Raw genomic sequence first — 19,112 nt, forward strand, 5'->3', positions numbered from 1 at the left:
GAAATTTTCCGTCTTCAAGCTTGCTACACAAAGATAGTCTACAATCTCTATACAAGATGAACATTGGGGAATGAGCTGGTATAGTGGTTGAGCGCAGATGTTCAATTCCTGAGGTCCCACCAAATCCCACAAATCACCAATTGATTTTATCTAAGTGACTATGCTAGCCTAAAATTAACCCTGCAGATTTTCTAGCTTGAAGTTATAGGATGTGAAGGTGGTACGAAAAAAGATAAAGAAAACCAATCAGGATGGCAACTTTCAGGTTGTTAGGCGAGCACTATGTGTTGTGTCTGTTGCTCACTTGTCTGTGGTTGGTTGTTCGCAGGGGAGGGGAGACTAAGCGAGGCAGAGGCAGACCCAGCAAGCGCCATCTAGAGGGGGATTCTGGAGCCACCCCTGACAAGTGTCCCAGGAATTCATCTGCTACTAAGTCTGTTTCCGCAAAAAACACAAGGCTAGTCTAACTTTTCTGTGTTATAAGTTTGCTAAGTTGAGGGTTACCACTTTTAAAGCTCTAGTTTCAATAAAGTCAATAGGCCTACATATAATTTATGTAGGGACTTTTTGTAACTAGAGCTTTAATGCACAACGAGCTGTAGTTGACGTGTCTGAACCTAGAGCCCACCCCTTCCTATCAATCAAGGCTCAACATGAGTTCCAAAATCTATAAATGCTGTATTGTTCTATTAGAAACCACTTAAAATGTTTTCTTTATGTAGATACAAAAAACTAACAAGGAAGCAAAGACAAATATTTCATTGATGCTTAAGTTTAAACTGTTCACTTTGAATAATGCAAGCATACTTATTATCCTATTCTTATATATGAGGCCTATTTCGGTGTGTGTTTCATGTCAGTAATATTTATCAGCATAAATGTTTTTTAAATGTTGACCATTCTTTTCTAGTTGTTAACATTTGTTAGTATAATGTAGACGTTACAGCATGTTTTAATCTTTAGTTATGATGGAAGTGAACGAGCAGTTGTTTTACAAATTGATAGTTACAATATTAAGTTTAAATAAGTTTAAATATTGTTAATAGAGCCAACAAAACACCCTCATCTTATACAGGAGGAAAGCAGATTTTAAAACTGTCTAAAGCTGATTAATAATGACGACACACACACAAGATAGAATATGTACATGTTATAAATTCAAAACAAAATCGATAACATGTTGATTACAATAGCAAAATTGTAGGATACAATTTCCTTATTAATAATCTTTAACTGCAAATTAATTTTAATTAGGTTGTAGCATTTGCACAAAAAATTTAACTTGTACAAATTTGCAGTATGATTCAATTTCCATACCTAGCTAATTTTTTTTATAACACCATTAGAGATTGTAAGTAGGTAGTGTAATCATCACTTTTAATGTGTCATTTATTCATTATCAATAGAGCAAATATTTAACCCCTTCGCTTACAACGACGGCGATCCGCCGTCGCGCTCCCGTTAGCCATTGTGTGAAGCGACGGCGAATCGCCGTCCGCTATTAAAACCTGTTTGTGCCGAGTTAGTTCCCCAGAAATCCAATAGATCGCATATGCTTCTTGTTCTATGATTTCCAGGCTTTCTTTTGGTTATATTTTCGTCATCTCAGTCCAGTCCAATCGGCAAAAAAACTGAAGTTGAAATGGTGCAACTTAGCAGCTGACGACGTCTACTCTGGTTTCACAGCTGATACGTTGTTGTGTTTACTTCGACGATGTAAACATTGTGTTAGAGCCTTGTTTTGCTTTATTATTTTATTGAAAAGTGTAGTTATCTTATAAAATAAGTTATAGAATTTACTTAGTGTAAGTTTTTATCAGTATTTTACTTTTTCGTCGTTATAATGACTGAGTTATTAGGCCTATCATGTCGTGTTTCACTTCGTCGTGATAAAGGTTGAGCTACAGTATCTTGTTTTACTATATTATTCAATTGAAAAGCTTTTGTATAATACGATGAGTCTTCAAAATAACTTGGTATTCGTGGATGAATGTGGAAAAGAGTTAGATGAAAGTGACATCATAAAACTTATAGGGGATTGTGACAGTGACAGTGATTGTGACTTGTTTGAGGAGAGTGGTTGGAGTGATGATGATGATTTGGAAGGGAGCAGAATTCAAGTGAGTAATAAGTCTAATACGCCTATTGATTATGAGACCACAGTTTCCCCAGAACATAATACTAATTGTGTTAGGCCTAGGCCATTAGAAAGTGACCAGTTGTTGCTTGAACAGTCTTCTTGCAGCTATGCTAGGCCTATGACCCCTCCAGATGCCCTTACTGTCCAATATAATTCAGATTTGTCTAGTAGGCCTGAAATATTTGATCAGCATGTATCTTCTCCATCACGTGATGAAGAATTGCCTAAATCAGTCCAGTTTCTTGATCGGTTATACCGCGGTAGTATGAGCGCGCCTTCTCTCTCGCCTACACCGAGTGAGGAAGCTGACGACCCTGGTTTCCCTGACTCTAGGCCTATAAATGATATAGATAGTGGCAGGCATAGGCCTATGACCCCTCCAAATGTCCAATCTGATTTAGATTTGCCTATTAGGCCTGAATTATTTGACCAGCTTGCATCTTCAATCGTGCCTGCCCTCTCACCTACACCGAGTGAGGAAGCTGACGACCCTAGCTTTCCTGACCCTAGGCCTAAAAGTAAACCTGTTAGGGGCAGGTCTAGAGGAAGAGGTAGGCCTATAGGAAAAAAAGCTATTTCACAACCATCTAAGCCTACTAAAAGGTCCAAAACTCAAACTAGTAACGATACAGCTCCACCAAAAAAGAAGAAAAAGGAGGGTTGGCAGTGGACCAGTACCATAGAAAGTAATATAATAAATAAAATCCCTTTTACTGGTTGTCCTGGTGTTAGAGCAAGTTTGGCTAGAAGTTTAGGCTCAGCTCCCTCTGAATTAGATGTTTTCAATGCGTTTCTTGATAATGACTTTTGGCAACATGTTGCAACAGAGACTAATAATTATGCCAAAGAAACAATTAAGAAAAAGAACGAAGCAGGCGGGGTAGGAAAAACTATATACTCAGAATGGTTTGACACAACTGCAGATGAGATGGCTTGTTTTTATACACTGTGTGTCCTTATGTCGCTTGTAAAAAAAAGAACCATACAATCATACTGGTCGCCTAATGCTGTAACTGAGACCCCTTTTTTTCGTAAAGTGATGCCATTCCGCCGTTTTTTGCTACTGTCCACTTTTTTCCACCTTACAGACAATAATAGGAAACCTGTGAATGATAAACTGTGGAAGTTAAGGTACGTTATTGAGTACATGAACAGGAAGTTTTCCCATCTGTACATACCTGATGAAAACATAGCTGTCGATGAGAGTCTTATGAAGTTCCGAGGGAGGTTGGGCTATGTCCAATTTAATCCCAAGAAGAGAGCCAGATTTGGCATAAAGTTTTACAAGTGTTGTGAATCTGGAAGTGGTTATTGTTCTAAATTTAAGATCTATACTGGAGCTGAAGTCAAAGAAAATGTACCGGTTGAAGAAGGAAGTGGGGATTCTACACAGGAGGAAAAGCTGTTAACGAGTGAGGCGATAGTCGTTGAAATGACAAAAGATTTGGCAGGAAAAGGACATACTCTGACAATTGATAATTGGTACTCCTCACCTCTTCTCTTCTATAGACTTAAGCAAATAGGTTTCAATGTAATTGGAACAGCTAACTGGTGGAGATCAAACATGCCAGAGAGCTTCAAAGAGGGTAAACTTAAGTTGGGCGACTACGAGACAGCCTATAGCCACGATATGTTAGCAGTAAGGTGGCAGGACAAGAAGCAAGTTTGCATTTTGTCTACCTTTCATCAAAAAGCTGACAAAAGATCAACTGGCAAGAAAGACAGAGTTACCCAAGAAATTATAACAAAGCCAGAACCAGTGATCTACTATAATCGTTCAATGGGTGGAATTGACCGCGAGGATCAGCAATTAGCGTCGTTTCCTAGTATGAGGAGGTATGCTAAGTGATACAAGAAGATCTTCTTTTACATAATGGACATTGGCCTTTTTAACTCTTATGTAGTGTTCAAAAAATTAACCAGAAAAAAATTGGGGTTCAGTGAGTTCAAGGAGAGGTTTGTCAAGCAAATGTTTGAGTCGCGACAACTGCCACCGTACAATCGAAGAGGACGATCATCCAACTCAGAAACACCTCTGAGGCTCCAGGCAGCAACTTGGGGACATTTTCCTAGGCCTATTCCTCCAAATGAAGTCAAACAAACACCTTCAAGAAGATGTAAGGTGTGTAGTGCCCAGGGAAAGCGCAGTGACAGCCGATGGGAGTGTGAGCTCTGCCTTGTCGCACTTCACATGCCAGAGTGTTTCAAGGCATACCACACCAAAATGAACTTTGCTTGACATTTGGTGAGTTTTTATAAGTGTCATACAGTATTATAGACTAGTTCCAAAACATATATGAGCCCTATGTAGCTAAAAATTACCAATAAAAAAGTTTTTTTTAATTTTTTTATTTTTTTATTTTATTTTTATACGGTATAATAAAAAATTATAGTTATATTTTTTTGGGAAATATTTATATATTTTGAATCTACATTTAATTTTGAATAAGAAAATAATAATATCTTGCATATAAATAGTAAATGTTGCCTGAAAAAAAATTAAATCAGAAATGAATGAAACTAGCCACAACAAATTCGTTTGTTTTGGCCTAGGCGGGTAAAAAAAAAATCATAAGTGAATGGGTTAAATGGTTAAAAAATAAGACAATAAATAGGATCATATAAAGTTGGAGTGAGCATCCATACAAAATCATTACATAAATTCAATGCCAATATTTAGCAATCAAATGTTGCTGTTTTTTCATGTAATCATAAAATTTGGAATTATTGCATACAATATAAACTGCCAACAAATAGTTTAAAACCAACTTATAACCTATGCTTGAATCTATGTCAACCAATTTTGTTTCTGAGAGAAGTACCATTATTTTGTGTGGGAATGTTGGCACTGCTGTAATCAGAAATCTCTCAAACAGCTGACTAACTGTACAACCACTGCTCACACTCCATGGCCACTTAGTTCCTTGTTTTGTTTCAATATCACATTTTCTTGAATGTTACACCATGTCATGCTAATTGTTGGTTTTTGTGCTTTGAACTAATATTAGTGAAGTGTTTTTAGCATATTGAGTGAACATGATTTATAAAAGTGATGGTGGGGTAGGTGTTTTATAACTGATCATATCTCTTTGTTTAATGCTTTTTAGGAAATTACATGATAGTTTGCTATAGTTTTTATATTTATTAAGATGGTGATAGCTCTTATCTAGCCTTCATCTGTATGTTGTAAGACATTTTCTGTTGTTTGCTTTTTAGTGCTGATAGGTAATTATATTGTAATTTAACAGCCATTAGCAAATAACCTCAAACATAAATTAAGATTGAACGCAAAAAATTAAATTAATTAAATACTAAGTCAATAAAAATAAAAATATTTATCAATCAATATAGCTAGTACATGAACAAGATTTTGGACTTTGTCTGCTAGACCTACAACTTAAATAAACCCTATATCTTACACTTTTTATAGTGACTATTTCTAAAGATTAATACCAAAATCACAAGCATATAATTGTTACTAACTTTGTCAAAAGAAACTATAGCCTATAAACACTAAAAATGTAAGTATACAAAAAGTAACAACAGTGAGAACTAAATACCAAAAAAGCTCAAAACAGACACCAGTATTTAGCCTATGCTGTATTTAACCTGTCATATTCTAAACAATTAAAAACATTTGGTAGCTGATTGATGATATCTGTACAAATAATTTGACAGCCAATAGCACTGTTTTGTCTGAGTTTCTAATAACTCATAGGTTTACTTAGTTTACAAACAATAGCTTGCAATCAACATCAGTGTTTGAAAACAGCCAAGTAGAAATGATCTGCTGCTATAATGTTTGGTGTCCAATACTTGACCTTGACTGATAAATTGTTAGGTTGAGTTGTTTCTCTAACCAGTTTGTTTCCTCCTCTACAAGGGTTTCACTGTTTAGCCTTTAAAGCTACATTTGTTTGTTATTTTGTTGACAAGTAACAAATTAGGTTTACTTTAATTAGTATCATTTTGTCTAAACTAGCAAGAAAATGGTGATATCTGCTTTGATAACGTATCTGTAGGCTATGTTTGACCATTAACCATGCACTGTCATCATTATATTTGGTCTCCATCAAGCCGAAGCTGTTTTATTAAATGTTTCTAAGTTAAACCAACTCGATATTTGTTAACAAACGGTGACAAACAAGAGTTTTACTCTGGGTGTTGGAACATTAGACAAACCATTTTTGTTAAACATATAATAATACAAAAACCTATTAAAATCATATATACGGTAATAAATAAAACTGTACATGGAATCAACAAAAACTCTTACAGGTTTAATGGTTTAATGCAATGCAAAGTTTTAGGACAGGAGTTATTTTATATAGACCTAATTGTGTTGAGTTCTTCCAAGATGTTTATAATTGATTAGTTTCAATATAAAGTCATCATTTTAAAACTAAGATATTGTATTTGTGTAATATTTGTCTTTAATTTTGGAAACTTCTTTTATTTAAATGTCTTTTAAATTATTTTACAAACATTCTCTTCATTTGTAAGCCTACATTAATATGTAGCTTGAACCTTTTTGTTGAATTTTGAGCCTGGCCAAATTTGGGATTTGGCTCAGTTTGAGATTCAGACAAAGATTTTGTACACCGTACAGATTACCCTCCTTCCATAAATATTTAGGTATTTTAGGCATACAGGAAAGTAGTCTACAATAACATTTGTTTATCTATTGATAGGCTTGAAAAGAATTTCAATAACTTAGGTCCATGCAAAATAATTTCTTTAAGTCTTAAGCTGTCTTGTAGATGTGGTTGAAATGGATAACACCTTCTGTTTTAGTTTTTAGTTATAAGACATGTGGACTAGAGTTTATGTACTTGTTATTTAATAGAGTAATCTTGTTCCTCCCAACCTAAATAGGCACTACTTGTTTTTGTGGTACTAAACGTTCTTGTCATTTTCCCCACTTTAAAACTTGAATGTTGGTAAATATAAGGCTAATCCTAACACCCTTGTAGTTGACCAAAAAGTCAGCTTGATACTTGAATCCTGCATCTTTGACAGATCTAGTCTGATAGATTGCGTCACATATTCAGCTCCAAAGGTTAGGCTACCATATAAATATGATGCTCTTTGATGTAGCCTACACTTGTCTTTTTGGAAATTGATTTTCCTGTACTATTTTGGGTTATCAATAAACTACTATAGAATATTATAGCCTTCTTTACAGAAACAAGATTCTTAGTTAGGATTGTTTTAACAGTTTTATTCAAATAGGCTAATACAACCACGGTAATTCTGTTTAGTTATAAATAAGTAAGGTTGTTGATTTAGACATGTTTTTTTAGACGGAGCAGCCAAAGCCCTAGCACTAGCAGTCGTAGTCGCACCCGTTCCTTTAGCAAAACATTGGTAAGTTGAAACCTGCGTTGTTTATGTTAAGGCCAATATAGTGTTGTTGGTTAGTGTGACTTACTATTCCTATATTTTGATCCAATGTACATATGTTTTGAACTTCAATTACCTAAGTTAATCCTGTTGAGTCATTATCGTAACAAGTGATTAAAACAATAATATGCTGTTAGAACAAGTAATCTATAATCAGAATGATGTACTTAAAAAAAAAAAAAAAAAAAAAAAAAATTCCTACTTATTGACACAACACAAATATGCTTTATTAGCTTTTATATGATGTTTGTTAGGAATCAATCCCCTTGGACATATGTTGGTTTAAATGTACCTAATATGAATTATATAAAAAGATGGGTATTATTTTGCTGTCGTGTGGCTATATTTTATGGACAATGGTTATTGATATTTTTCCTTAGTTTACACTTTTCTCTTTTGATTAAATTTTAAAATTTTATTTACTGCTCTGAACATTTGTTTACAGCTATTGTATTTCTTTACTAATCTTGCGTTTGTTCCGCAAACTTGTATTTTACTAACCAGAGATAGAATCTGTCTCCAACAACCATTTACTGGTAATCTACAATTACCATTACCAGCCAAGAACTTTAAGATGAGTATTTGGTTTGTGTTTCAGGAAGTAGAGTCTGTGATAAGTCATACTCGTACTCAACCCACCGCTTCAAACAATTCAGGTGAGTCTTGAAACCAGAAATTCTGTTCATTTTGACAATACACAACAAATATTGTGAACAAATATTGTTTTACAGTATTCTATTTTGACAACTATACTGTTTTTTTTGTTAGTGAAATGACGATCTTAAAAATTACTTTTAATTGAGCAAACATGAGTTTGTGTTCTTCTACATGCATAGAGTGTGTTTTGGCTACAAGATTTTCCTATTGCTGGAATCAAAACATTCTTGTTAGCAATTAATCTTATTGTATTAATATCGAGACGGAATATAATAAATATTTACACTTGTGAAGAAACTCAGCCAATCTCGACTGATGGCTTTACGAGCATCTGAGAATCTACATGAGCTCTCTTGTATTTTTACAGTTGAAATAGTAGAGAACCACACCGCCGCACACAGTAACAGTAGCAGTAAGAAAAAGTCGAAGAAGAGAAGTTCCAAGTCTCCGAAGCAAGTGCACGTTGTCGAGGTTCAATCAGAGCCTGTACTGCGTCATCATCCACAGAGACAGACAGACAAGAAGAGGGACCGCAGGTATGGGACACTTAGAAGAAACATAAGGGTGTAATTTAATCTAGGAATTAAGTCAATAAGTTTCTGTAGACCTAATGTTAGTTAAAAAATGTTGTAATCTTCATGGATAATATTATCACAATACTACCAATTATTACCAACATCACTTTTAACAGAGTACGATCAAAGTCTTAACCATTTAAAGTTAAAAACTAGCAAAGGCTGTCTGTCAAGCTTTCATCAGTGCTACCGAAATTCAGAGTCTTTTAAAGAACATAGGCTGAGTCATGCCGAGCTTTTATTATTGCGATAGCAGAACGTGTCTGCGACGATTTTGCGATTGGAAAATTTACGCTTTTGCCAAGATTGTAGAGTAAGATTATGATTTTCCGTGACCTCGGGAGACGATGATGGTGTCAACGGGACTGTGGGATATATTTATATGTTTTCATATCCAAATGTTATTTCAAACCAAATTGTGTTAACTTTTAGGATTCATCTGTTTAAGATATAATAATTGTACAGTGACATTTTTGTGTAGAATATATTTGCCTTTTTGTTTCAACACTCCATAGATTGCTTATTATTTCAATCTCACAACCTCACTAAAATACAGCAGCGTTTGCAATTACTCTATGTGTTAATGCTATAAATTGTCTGTTTTAGTGAATAGAGGTTTTATCTATTTTTGATATGATGTTACAGTGAAGATAGTAACTGCAGCACTAGCGAGCCACAGCCAAACGAGGCCGGCACCAGTAAGAGTAAGAAGAAGCGAGAATCCACATCAGGTCAGTCAACTTATGTTAATCCTAGTCCCCACTTGGTGATTTTTCTCCGGAATCATTGTCTGCCGACTGTCTCCGTAGTGTTGCCTTTTGTATCTAGCGATGTCTCAGATTGGGTTGTATCAGATGATCGGCTGACTGTCTGCTGACAAACCTCCATGTTTCTGGAGATGTCACAAGTTCTGGACTGAAATTGCAGTCCTGTAACTTGTACATATCTTTGTTTACTTGGGCCCAATAAAGCCTTTAATAGAACCTCAAAATCTGAGAGAGTCAACCTTGTTAAGTTGATGAATCCTTCTCCATCCTCATTGAAGGTTTTGACAATAGTAAGAACCTTTCTAGAGAAACTTGCAGGTCCACAGTTGTCTCTTCCTCGGTACATCAGCCACATGGTTAGGAAGTAAAGAAGTTTGCACAGGATAAAATCACGTCCTCTTCAGTGACCATACCGATAAACACTGGCTGGCTAGTGTGGACGTAAAAAAACAAAAACTTCCGAAAACAAATCTGAAATGTGTTGACAGACGGTTGGCAGAGGATCAGCTGACGCACTCTCCCGAGTGTGGACTAGGCTTAAGGCGATACAAAACAAAAATATTTTCTTAAAAATTTTAATGCTCAGCTTTTGATTGTCTTTGATTGTCTTGAAAATGTAACCAGCAGTTTCAAATTACCACAAATTATTTGAGTTATTGGGTTTTTATTAGGAGTCGGCTTACTTGAACTTGAATGCATCGCAAATATAACCCTGATGTCTTTGCCATTTTTTTAGTTTGATTTTTTATTTAATAATGGCGAATGTTAATATCTGCTCTAGTTCAGTGAGTTTGATAAATCCTACTAAGCTTTCCAAGTGGCATTCTATCAATCACAATGTCCTGTAACGGTTGTAGTCTTACCATTAACACTTTTAGATGTTATGGTTATAAAAAAAAATTATTTTTATATATGAAACATTCCAGTCAGTTTTATTTTAAATGTCGTTCTCTAAGTATAAGTAGGCTACCAGTTGAAACGTATATCTGATTAGGTTTGTTAAATTAACTGCCTTTATTTACGATAGTTAAAAGGAAAGATGTTCAATCAAACTATACAAGAACTGGCATGAAGCTTGATCTTAACAGTAAAATTGGTTGCTCTACTAATACGTAGCAAATTATTTAAGTAGTAGGTTAAATTTTCTTTAACAGTAGCTATATGGGGGCTGGACTAATTCACTTTTTTAACGCAGGACGAAACAACAAAGCGAACTGTCTGGTCAGAAAACAATACCCACTTCGCAGTCACTCGCGGCTGCCAGTCGCAACCTCTCTCAAGCCCACCGAGACACTGGGCGGGAGTCAGTGGAGTGGAGTGAGCAGTGGGGTGGCCCCGGCGTCACTGAGACGCAGTGCTCGCAGTTCCACCACGGGCTCCTGTACGTCCACTAGCCGTAGGTCGTCGCGCGGGGGTGTGAAGTTGGCCCTGGAGTGTTCTGGGGGTGCGATGTCAGTGTCAGGCCGCGACGATGCCACGCCAACCCCTCCCACACCCACCCCCGCCTCGACCGCACCTCCACCTCCGCACGACTCAGCGACGGCCCAGGCCGCACCCGTGGGTGTGAGTGGCCCCAGCAGTGGGGAGAGAGACAGTGAGAGTGACGACAGTGAGGTGGGGAGACTGCAGGCGCTACTAGAGGCGAGGGGTCTGCCACCACACCTGTTAGGCGCACTGGGCCCTCGCATGCAGCACCTGCTACATCGCAGCATGGGCCAGGGCAGCAGCAGCAAGGCTCAACAGCTGCTACAGGGATTGCAGGCTACCGGCGACGAGGGGCAACAGCTACAGGTACCAGACATCCCATAGTATGTTGCAGCTGTAGCCAGAGAGTGCTGGTCTTAACTGTTAAATGTTAATAACAATTTAAAAGTCTGTAGAGACTGTTCTTCATTCTACCTCTGATTTGAACTATTTTTTTAACCTAGACTTGATAGCAAAACAACGAGAACTTGCTCACTAGCATTGCATTCTCTTGGTTGTTCAGATAAATATGTTATGAAAAATGTATTTATTATCTAGCCAATGAACAAGGGAAATAGTTGTTTTAAATGTGAAAATTTTTGTGTGATCATTACTACAGCTCCTTGATTACCACTAGTAGGTTGTGGTAAAGATTTGGGACTGGATAGATTTACTGTAGTTGTAGCACAATATCACTAGGATCGCTACAAGCTGAGTTTACCAATCAATGCTTACATGTAGTAGAGGTGAATCTAGAGATGTTTAGTGACATTGTTGTGTGTTGTAGGCTGTGATAGAGATGTGTCAGATGCTGGTGATGGGCAATGAGGACACATTAGCTGGCTTCCCTGTCAAACAAGTGGTGCCAGCACTCATCACCCTGCTCACTATGGAACATAACTTTGATATGGTGAGAATACCACATAACACCATTAAAACATACTTTGATTATTTAACTATCCAAACTCCATTCCAGCTTACTTTATGATAAGAAGAAATAACCATATGCCTACTACTTGTTCCAATTTTCAAGTGATTTTTATTCCATAAATTTTACCAAGGGCTATCCAGAAAGTAGACTATGTTGGAAACAATAATAAACAAAGGAAAGGGGTTTAGAAAATTATATATAGTTGAAAAGCCACTTTAAATACTATTTTTTTATGCAGTCACCATGAAGATTTAAGCACTTATCATAGTGGTGAATGAGCTTGCTATTCCTTCCTCAAAAATTCCGCCGCTAGGGTCTTTAACAAGCTTGTCACTTTTTGGTGCAGCTGCATGTCGTCATCGGAATGCTGCGTTGCCAGCCTTTTCTTCATTGATAGAAACAAAAGGTAGTCACTTGGTGATTGAGTGATTCCAAAAGTTCTTTTGTTTGATTCGCCGTGTGGAATCGGGTTTTGTCTTGAAGCAACATCTTTCAGCTCAATTTCCCCCTCCCTTTGTTAGGGATTGCTATTCCAAGGGTTTGCAATGTTTGGAAGTACTTACCTTTCTGAGCTGACTGTCAACCTTTTCCACCTGTTTGGGAGTCTCCAGACTGGATCTTCCACTTCGCTCTTTACTGTGGTTATTTGTTAGCCTGTTTTGAAATTTAATAACAGTGATAGTGATGTCTCCGTACACCTTAAGAAGATTTCAATAAATTTAAATCGGAATACAGTTTTTTGCAAATAGAAGTCATATTACTGAACAACTGAACACAGCTCACAGTTAGCGGGATTTTCTATTAAGGTAGATGCTCCAAATTGCCACTGTAACTAGATGTGTTACAACACGAACCACTCACTAGCCCAACTAGGTGCCGACTGAGTGACGTAGTGCTTAGACTCAAAGATGGCCCCACTATCCCCACACCTTGTGAGTACAAACAAAAATGTAATATACTTTCTGAATAGCCCTCGTCAGTCGATTGTTTGTTTGTGCCATCATACTTTAATCCTACTGATTCAAGTTATACAATTAAGATGCTAAAAGTTTTTTTATTTCATTGAGTTTAATACCTTTTTTTGTTCTGTGAAATGTATATCACACCAATATTGTATCATAAGTCGTTGACATGACAGTGTTAAGTGTTGGTATGGCTCATAAGCAACTGGCTTTTTATTTACTTAATTGCTGTATTGCTGACACCAAGAAATCAGATCAGTTTAGAATCTGCCACATTAGTCCAGAATTTCAAGAGCCTTTATTCTTTTACCGGAACATTTAAATTAATATTGGGATACATCTATTAGTTTGTTATGGTTAAACCAGTTTGTAATTACTTGATTTGGTTGAAAACAACTCCATATCTATAGTATCATCACTCTTTGGTGAATTATAAATGAGTGTATTATGTAGATGAACCATGCGTGTCGTGCACTCACCTACATGATGGAAGCATTGCCTCGCTCGTCAGCCGTGGTGCTGGACGCTGTGCCAGTGTTCCTAGAGAAGTTGCAGGTGATTCAGTGCATGGATGTGGCAGAACAGAGCCTTACTGCGTTGGAGATGCTGTCCCGACGTCACAGCAAAGCTATACTGCAGGCGGTAAGTAAACTGAACACACAACACATTTAGATAATGAGGTAAATTTTAATTAGCCTATTGTTATTTCACTCCATTGACAAGTATAAATAGACAAATGCTGTATTGCTTCGAATCGAGTTGCATCGATTCAAATTGAAAATCTTTTGAATCGGATCAATGCTTTGAATCAAAATTTTTACTGCTTCGCACACCCCTATTGGCGAGTTTACAAAAGGTTAAACTGTGTTTTCACAAGACCAGAGGGGGTAATGGTAACATGAAATACACTAACTCCTGCTGGGGTAGCGGAATTTTATCCTCTGGGCGAAACTGACGTCACAAACCGTGGGGTAAAATTCCAGCCACGAACTTTTGAGTTGCACAACATCAGTTCAAGAGATTAAAGGTGAAATTAAAAGTGTATTTTCACGGTTGTGAATTATTTCAGAATACATATACATCAAATTATAAAACTTATAGTGTACGGGCCAGAATTTTACCCCCGGACTTTAACCCCCTTTATGAGGTCAGCCCAAAATGTACGGCCCGGATTTTCACCCACCGGAATTTCACCCCCTGGCTAGATATGGAAATTAGTAAGAATGATTTTAATTTTCTTCTTTCAGTTTTAATTGAATATTAAACATTTTACGTACTTATTAACACTAACCAACAGTTGGCCCCAAACCCGAAAACTGAATATCAAAATTAAGTAAAGATAGGCAACTTAATAATAAATTGTTTAATATTAAATTCTGAAAGAAAAAAATGAATCATTCTCAATACAGTCCAACCTCGGTATAACGAATCTAAAGGGACCGAACTAAATATTCGTTATATCAAGGATTTCGTTAAAACAAGGTTCGTTATATTGAGGTTAGGTTTGCAGGAATTTCGCTAAGTCGAGGTTCAGAACCAGCATCAGTCAATATAGGTCGGGATTGGACCTCATTAAAACACAATTAAAGTAGCATAGGCTACAATACTTTACAGTGAACAGTGTTTACATTTTAAAGCAGAACCTCGATTATCCGGGGTACTAAAGGGGAGGGATCTTTAATATTGCGCAATCATGCCATTTCTAGTTATTGACCTTGGTACAGGTTACGGTTACAAAATGTATGTTTAAAATCACAGCTTACTCTAACCCACCTAAAACCTAGCCAAACACTGTATTTTATAGCAATAAACCACGTAAAGAACAAAACAAAACAGTCGAGAGTTTTGTAAGCTACTGCTCGTGATAGGCCGGTAGGCTACAGTACTGCTTTAAATCACAACAGAGGAATGTCAATACTGTAATAATCATCAACTATAGCATTGGTGTTGCCTTAGTTTAAACAAATCATATTGAAAATAATAAAAATATTAGATAAGTTGTTATAAAAGTGTATAATCATAGCCGACTTAAAGATAATAAAAACACTCGTAAAAGGAATGTTAAGGTAACGATGTTGCTATTCTTTCTCTTTGCTTTGTTCTTCTATTCTTTTTTCTTTCTAAGGTTTCTCTTCATCCAAAAATTGTACAATTCACCATATTTACTTATCACCCAATCACAGCTTACTACTCATAACGTCGTCAACAGTCCTCATTGAATGAAATCAGTTCTCAGTTGTAACATATAGCGCTAATGCAGCGTTGACAGCAGACGGGCCGGGATGTGTAAAACGGAGCAGACGAATGTTAGCGCAAGCGTTGACGTGACATTTCCATTTCATTTGATGAAGAAACTGATTTTTCAAAAACAATAATGGGGGTGGGGGGTTCGTTGTATCGAGGGAGAGACGCAGACAATTCGTTAAGTAGAGGTTAAATTCGCTGTGTAGAGGTTCTGACAATGATAAATTCGTTATATTGAGGTGTCTTATTTTTATCCGGGATCATGAAAAATTCGTTAAATCAAGGTCATTGATATGGTTTGTTCGTTATGTAGAGGTAAAATATACATTGTGTCTTATGGAGAGTTCTAGGGGATTTAAAAAAATTTGTTATATCAAGGAATTCGTTATATTGAGGTTCGTTATATCAAGGTTAGACTGTAATTTCTATATCTAGCCAGGGGATAAAATTCCGGAGGGTAAAATACCGGGGGTAAAAATCTGGGCAGTAAATCTACAGTTGCCTAAACACTAGTTATATGGACAGCGGGTAAAATTCCGGTTTTAATTGGTAATCTAATTTATCACACACTGTCTATTTTCATTAAACTTCCAAAACCGCCCGCAAACAAACTTTAGAGCGCTCAGGTTACTACGTCATAGTGACGTCAGCTTTGCCCAGGGGGTAAAATTCCAGGGGGATAAAATTCCAGTGACCTCTCCTTCCCACCTACCTGCCTTGTGTAAACGTGGCTTAAAAATTGTAGACTCAAAAACAGTAACAGTGACATTGCAATTTGATTGTGTATGGTGGCTACCTAGGGCCTCTAGGAACAGTTAGTAAAGGCTGTGTGAATTTAAAAATAACTTGACCTGTGGTGTCTCATTTACATTTAACATTGGCCAGATAAAGAGGAGTTTTCCTTTCCTTTTCTTTAGGAAAAATATGTCTTCGGTTCACTTAACTTTTTTCCTAAACTTTTTTTGTTTCTTCAAACTTATAAAACAACAGTTGGTTGAATTGCAAAACATGAAAAATCACTGTCCTTTCTACAAATCCTTTTACTTTTATCTATTCTAATTGATTACTAGTTTCAAATTATAGACTGTTTAACAAAAAGGTAAGAGTAATACAGCCCTTTTCTCAGTTCTTTATAGCCCAGATAATAAGTAACTATTTATTGACTTTGAATCATATATAACATAACATTAGCCCAAATATTAAGTAACACATTCTGTGCTCTAGTTATTTTTACAGATCCCGCTGTGAATGTGTAATTGTGGGTTGCGTCTTGTGATAAGTGTAAGATAAAGTTTTTTTTCCTCCAACAAAAGAGCGATAGTACAGCATGTAGCATGTACTGCAATTCTAGTGTTAGAAGACGTAGTACAGTGACTTAACAAATACCTACCAACTCTGCAAAGTTACAAAACAGAATGCAGGTAAAAAACAAGGCAAATGGCCCAGTTAAGCTATAAAAATGCTGCGAACAAATCAAGCACTACACACACTATATAGGCTGATAGCAACTCAAGCTATTAATTATTAAATAACTTATGACATGTTAAATTGCTCCATTTTCCATGGTACCTATGTAAATCAAACTATGCTGGTATAATTGGTGAGAGGGAGGGAAACTTAAAGCCACGGTTAGGTTACTGCTTTGAACATAAATATTGTATGTAGGCTAGCTGCCTAACATTGTTATGTTGCTTGCAGAGAGGTGTATCAGCCTGTCTCATGTACCTGGACTTCTTCAGCATCAATGCTCAGAGAGCTGCTCTGGCTATCACAGCTAACTGTTGCCAGAACTTGCATGCTGAGGAGTTCCATCTAGTGTCTCAGTCTCTACCACTGTTGGCCTCCAGGCTACTCAACAGGTAACTCATGAGGCAAACAACGAGTTGCTTGCATCATCTAAGATGTATTCTTTGATTTTAAGTCCCAACATTTCGGAAATTTTAAGGAAGTCAAAGTCAAGTCGTGAGTCATTTCGACCATCGCGCCATGACCGCGAGTCATTTCGTCCATCGTGCTGTGACCGTAATTTTGACCATAACACCGTGACGCGGAGTCATACTGACGATCCTCCGTGACCGCGAGTCATTTTGACAGATCGCGTTTTGACCGTCCACCATTTCGACAATCGGGTTCCATGTTTCAGGGTGTCCGGCGACCTGGGAAACGCCGGAATTATACGGAAATATTATGACACCGGGAATTATACGGAAATATTATGACACTGGGAATTATACGGAAATATTATGACACTGGGAACTTATACGGAAATATTATGACACTGGGAATTATACGGAAATATTATGACACTGGAATTATACGGAAATATTATGACACTGGGAATTATTCGGAAATATTATGACACTGGGAATTATACGGAAACTCTGTAATTATGGCAGTAATTTTTCTGGGAGTGATTTTTAGTTTTAAATATTCAACAATCATTGAAAGTTAAACAGAACAGGTATAAAATTTGTCTCCATTCGGACAAATTTATTAGCGTAAAAATATCTAAATGCTATGATCTATGAAACGGGTGTAATAGACACACATTACACATTTTATATTAATTCAGCGATTATATTATGTTTTTTGATTTGTATTAAAACTATTTTTGTAAATGATAAAACGTGTCTGATCATGATATTATTTTAACTGTTAAACCCAATTAATCACAACCGAGCAAGGCTTGGTCCCCTGGTAATTAAATACTTTAACAAGCAAGACTGATGTTACAGACTGATAAATTTTGTATTTTTCAAAGTTGAAGTATACTTATCGTACACTGATATAACCATGTTTTCTATGTGGAAGAGTTATTTTCAATAAGGTAGACCTAATTATATTTTTTATACTAATGTTTTTGTTATTGTTTTTTGTTATAAAAGATTTTAAATATTCTTGTTTATTATTATTATTTTTGTATTTAACCAGTCATCCGTCATAAATCAGTAGGTATTTACAAATTTTACAAAATCAGGTTAAAATTACGAACATGCATTTCCTGATATGTATGAGAAGGGAATCCCCTCTCGTCTCGAACTAAAAACCCAACCTCATCCATCCCTATGTTACAGACTCTCTAATTTATTCATGTACTGTTATTGAATTGCTGCACAACAAACCCCTTGGCAGTAAGCCTATGTGTATTGTTTTGTGCAGGACAAAAAGAGTGTAGAAAGTGTGTGCCTCGTGTTCAGTCGTCTGGTCGACAGCTTCCAGAACGACACAGCCAAGCTGCAGGAGCTAGCCAGTCCTGAACTGCTCACCAACTTGCAGCAACTGGTGAGTTTATTCATACTTATTCTTGAATGTAGTAGAAGTATTTACTTGTAAGCCACTTAAACCTGAATATACTCTCCAAAATACTTGTATTAATGGGTATTTTTTTATTAATATATATCACAGCGATAAATAAAGGTAAAGCTTTTAAAAAAGCAGAACTTTTAAAAATATTTTCTGGATAAATTTTCTAGTTGGACCATTATTTTACTGAATACATCACCATTAACAACACTTGAAATTGATTTAACAATACAACTGTTTACAGTGAACATTAAAATTTGTTGTAAGAAATAATTGGAACAGTTTCCTTAAATATAAGTTTATTATACATTTATACAAGCATATTATACAGCATATTAGATGGGTGTGCCGTAGCTGGTGGAGGGTGGCTTTGGTGCAGGGGAAGGGTATATGGGCTCCGGAAACTTGGGCGGTGGTAAAGGGCCGAACAGACCTGAAACAACCATTGAACAGTTGTTACTTACTGTTACAATGAAACTCCCAACACTTAAGCTCTCCCACAAAATAAAATACAATACAACTCCAGTTATCCGGATCATCTGGAATCTAACCGCGTCTGGATGGGAAAAATTGATTTGCCATAGTAAAGCTATTTAAAATAAACAAAAGGTAATTCTAAACCAAATCGAACGGTGTAAGTTTTAGGCAACCCATAACAAACGACAC

At 36.5% G+C, this 19,112-nt stretch overlaps 1 protein-coding gene across 1 annotated transcript; it reads left to right on the forward strand.

Annotated features, from left to right (window-relative positions):
- Window positions 1-251: 251 nt before the first annotated feature.
- Window positions 252-18,719, forward strand: LOC128991754 (E3 ubiquitin-protein ligase TRIP12). The gene is made up of 12 exons (XM_054414926.1): window positions 252-457; window positions 7,444-7,507; window positions 8,142-8,199; window positions 8,568-8,736; window positions 9,421-9,506; window positions 10,738-11,333; window positions 11,794-11,916; window positions 13,353-13,541; window positions 16,842-17,002; window positions 17,879-17,909; window positions 18,303-18,425; window positions 18,714-18,719. The coding sequence occupies exons 1-12, from the start codon at window positions 252-254 to the stop codon at window positions 18,717-18,719; spliced, it is 1,812 nt and encodes a 603-aa protein (XP_054270901.1).
- The last annotated feature ends 393 nt before the right edge of the window (window positions 18,720-19,112 follow it).

This window comes from Macrosteles quadrilineatus, unplaced genomic scaffold (genome assembly GCF_028750875.1).
Source record: "Macrosteles quadrilineatus isolate MER2022 unplaced genomic scaffold, UCM_ALF_1.0 Scaffold_4__1_contigs__length_99947679, whole genome shotgun sequence".
Taxonomy (NCBI): Eukaryota; Metazoa; Arthropoda; class Insecta; order Hemiptera; family Cicadellidae; genus Macrosteles; species Macrosteles quadrilineatus.

What these genes read in the sequence shown, in the direction of transcription:
- LOC128991754 (XM_054414926.1), top strand. Translation starts at nt 252, where the DNA reads ATGGCAACTTTCAGGTTGTTAGGCGAGCACTATGTGTTGTGTCTGTTG. An exon ending in GTTTCCGCAAAAAACACAAG is followed by an intron (nt 458 to 7,443) that starts GCTAGTCTAACT and finishes ATGTTTTTTTAG; the next exon opens with ACGGAGCAGCCAAAGCCCTA. An exon ending in GAAGCGAGAATCCACATCAG is followed by an intron (nt 9,507 to 10,737) that starts GTCAGTCAACTT and finishes TTTTTAACGCAG; the next exon opens with GACGAAACAACAAAGCGAAC.